Source organism: Cyprinodon variegatus, unplaced genomic scaffold (assembly GCF_000732505.1).
Source record: "Cyprinodon variegatus isolate N-32 unplaced genomic scaffold, C_variegatus-1.0 Scaffold902, whole genome shotgun sequence".
Lineage (NCBI taxonomy): Eukaryota > Metazoa > Chordata > Actinopteri > Cyprinodontiformes > Cyprinodontidae > Cyprinodon > Cyprinodon variegatus.
In genome coordinates, this window is record NW_015151355.1 from 63629 (window position 1) to 67690 (window position 4062).

The 4062-nt window shown below is 41.4% G+C and overlaps 1 protein-coding gene across 1 annotated transcript in view; it reads left to right on the forward strand.

Annotated features, from left to right (window-relative positions):
• Nucleotides 1-475: 475 nt before the first annotated feature.
• The window catches only part of LOC107099736 (transmembrane emp24 domain-containing protein 5-like), a 6534-nt gene continuing 2947 nt past the window's right edge, over nt 476-4062 (forward strand). Inside the window, 2 exon segments of the mRNA XM_015397979.1 lie at nt 476-669; nt 759-942. Coding sequence (XP_015253465.1) covers nt 476-669; nt 759-942 — 378 coding nt within the window.

A 4062-nucleotide genomic window follows, 5' to 3' on the forward strand; every position in this document is an offset into this window, starting at 1 on the left:
TTTGCCGTCTCCAGCATATTTTCCTCTCTGTGTTAAGCTTTTTCATCCATCTTCCCATTAACTCCTATTGGCTTCCTCATCGTTAAGGAACGCATCCCCACAGCATGATGCTGTCACCACCATGTTTCACAGCTCAGGTGGCATTCTCTGGGTTTAAACTGGACGTGTTGTGGACTTTTATTTTTTTTTTTATAATTGCTTTCTTCTAGCCACTTTATCATAAAAAGGTCCAACTTGTGTACAGTATTTCTTATGGTTATCATCTTTTGCAGTTCCTACAGAGACATCATGATCCTCTTTAAGTAGACTGTAATTTCCCTCTGGGATTATTAATGTCTGATTCTGACATCTGGTTGGAATATGTGCTTTGTAAAACATTAAAGGTTTTTTTTTTTAAAGCACAGAATCTCAACAAAATTAATTAGCCATCAGAATTGTAGAATTGTAGCCTGTATAAAAATGATATCATTTTAATATGCCAAGACATCTTTTGGTATTTCGTTGGGGGGGGAGATTTGAATTTAAACCTGGTGAGATCTAAGCCTCTTTCCTTGACCTTCGCCCCCTGCAGGTGTTAGACGGCGCCGGTCTGGATATAGACTTCTTCATCTCCTCACCCTCAGGACAGCTGCTATACAGCGATCAACGCAAGTCAGACGGCGTTCACACGTGAGAAACTAGGGGAGGGGACAACAACAGCAAACTGTCCATTGATTTATTTAGCACGTTCAAGGTCTCACAGCTTGTTTGTCCCCCAGCGTGGAAACTCTGGAGGATGGGGACTACATGTTTTGCTTTGACAACACGTTCAGCTCCATGTCTGAGAAGCTCGTGTTCTTCGAGCTCATCCTGGACAACATGGATACGGACGAAGACCCAGACAACTGGAAGGAGCACGTCATTGGGATAGACACTCTGGACATGAAGCTGGAAGACATCATGGTGAGGCAGCAATCTTCACTCAACCTGTGGTTTTAAATGTTTCCCTTCAGGGTTTTAGACTTTGTCTCCATGTGGTCTCCCACTGAGGGACCTTAACAGATTAGTAGTCCTTAGAGATTGGATGTGTCACAAGAACCGTCATAACCTCTCATCCACAGCTTGTTGTCTCGTCACTAGCGCTGCCCTCTCTGTTAAAATGGCTTTTATTTGTGTCAGAAGTCACGGGGGCCTGACGTGGTAAAGAACAGGAAGTGTCTTTTCCAGATGTAGAGGAAGTCATTTTAAGGAGGAAGTCATTTTCTTAAGGAGGAAGGATCACACCTGACTGCACTGTGTGGCCGCTTTCTGTTCCAAAAAAAAAAAAAGGGCTGTGGTGGTAACAGGTGGTTTTTTGGCTTCGTACACACTCCTGACTTGACGTATTTATTATAAAAACAAAGACAAGACATTTTTTTCTAAAAAAAAATAGTAATTTAAAGTTTGAAGCTCTAAAAAAGTGGTCAAAAAATCATTTTACAAAGCCTCTCATCCACACCAGACATTTACCAAACCATCCACCAGCCCCCGCTGTGTTCTCAATTACTCCAATTAGTGGGAGGGTCTAACAATTAACAACATCATCTTAATAATTCCAAATATAAAAAATAAATAACACATTTTTGGTTCTAAATAAACTTAAATAGCCACCAAAACAAGAAAACTAAATTGGTAGAACTTATATATTACAAAAATGTTGCATAAATGGCCACACCACACTGCTTCCAGCACTACCATCCGGTGATGTTGCCACATTTTGTCGTTTTTAAAGTTTAAGTTTCAATAAGGCGAATGCATGTAATGGATCACCACATAGAAGGTTTAGTTTAATCTTCCTGCTAAAGAAAAGAATCCCCAATGATGATGTTTTCACCAGGAGGTTCCACTGCTCAGATTGTGTTTTTAGGGTGAAATAAAAGTGTTTCCCCCCCAATTTATACCCCCTCTAGCTCCAGTCAACTAGGCTGCGAATGTCCTAGCAAAAACACAGCTTTTAATTAATTTCAATTCAGTTTATTTCTATAGCACCAATTCATAACACGTCATCTGAAGGCACTTTACAGATCATCCAGTCAGACTGATTAAAAGTTTTCTATCTAAAGCCCGGCGTACACAGTGCGATTTTCGGAGCGATTTTCCAGTTGTGCGAGAATCTTTCAATCGGGCCGACTTTCAGCCTGATCGTGTGTCGTTTAGTGTACAGGGCACAGGGGGTTACGAGCGGCGATCAGCCTCTCACGACCACCTTCTGATCAGGAATCGTGAGGTCGGGAGAAAATCAAACATGTTTGATTTTCTCCCAACCGTCATGGGCAAATTGCTCAGGGCGAAAAAAAGGATTCTTTTTATTCTTCCTCTCAGATGTAAACCCAGCAGCATGGCGGGGGTGCAATGAGTGAAATGGAGTTCTTTCTGTTAAATTGACAGACCGTAGTAGCCACGTTTGCTCAGCTATGTCTTTGTCCAAATACGTCGTCTCCTTTTCTTTTTAGGGTTTTCAGCACAAAATTGCACAAATTACCAAGGCAGCGCGTTTCACTCTAGTGAGCTTCAGATTCGTCTTCTACTCGTTTGGCTTCCGGATAGACGAGTCCGAGTAGCTCCATCTCACTGCGGAGCTGAGTCTGACGTGCTTTTAGTCGTGCAATGTGAGCAGGTAGATCGCATGAGAGCATCGGGCTCAACATAAATCGTGAGCTGTGTGCAACGATTGAAAAAAATCGCACGCCCGGCTTAAGGAAAACCAGCTAATTGCATCGACTCATTGATTTGAATGCAATCCCTCACACTAAGCATGCTTGTAGTGACAGTGGAGAGGAAAAACTCCCTTTGAACAGGAAGAAACCTCCAGCAGAACCAGGCTCAGTGTGAGCGGCCATCTGCTGAGGCCCACTGGGGTTCAAGGAGACAGAAGCAGACATAGAAAAAGAAGCATAGATACAAAAGGCAACTGTCAACCAGCTCCACAGGCGGCCCCGTCCAGGAAACACACAGCCAGGCAGACGAGCTCCGAGCCAGCTCCCATGTCAGAGGATGAAGAGAGCACATCCAGTTAGTCACAAGTAGTTCCTGATTGTTCCTCTTGCGTTGTGGCATGGAATAACGTAGCGCAGACCACGCTTCAATATTGGGCATAAATCAAAAATATCTGAGACACACTCCTGCAGAGAGGATAACCAGCCCTTAAGCCTATAGCAGCCCATAGTCTGATCCAGCCAATCTACAGATATAACGCCGCTCCATCACCAACTCATCGAAGATTTACTTAAAAACCTGACTCTATGAATGCGTTTATGAGCGATCTAATGTAGCAGTCGCTTACATTAGATCAATTACTGGGCTATGTATATTAACCAGGGAATCAAAACATAATGATTAAGCATGAAATATACCAAAAAACAGCAATAAATTCAGCTTTCAGCACTCATTTCACTCATGCATTGAAGAATAGAACTTGTGAAAATATTTGCATGGAAAATAAACCAATTCAAAGCAGTTTGATCTTTTTAAAACCTGTAGAAGTAGTTGTTTTGGTTTGATTTTCATGCGTATCACTGGCTGTTATTGCAGCTCCGCAGCGGAGCCAGGCGCAGTGTTTATCTTTGATACTTACTGTTTTGCATGTTGGACAGAAATGTAAATTTTGGTCTCATTTGAGCGGGGCTGTTCTTCCACATGTTCACCCCCCCCATCTGCATAGTTAAAATGAACACTTAAAAAAATGCAGATGAACACAAACGTCCAGCTCTTCTGATATTTATTGGTACATAATATATTTGTAACCATACATCTCGTTGCTTTTGAACGAAATATAATCCCAGTTAAATAGACTGAATTTTATGGAAGAGGATTAGGGCCACAGAAAAAAAAAGTTAACTGATTTTTCCATTTTATTTCAGTTTAGTATGGAGGGAAAAGTCAGAATTCTGACTTTTTTCTCAGAATTCTGACTTTTTTTCTCAGAATTCTGACTTTAATCTCAGAATTCTGACTTTTTTCTCAGAATTCTGACTTTTTTTCTCTGAATTCTGACTTTAATCTCAGAATTCTGACTTTAATCTCAGAATTCTGACTTTAATCTCA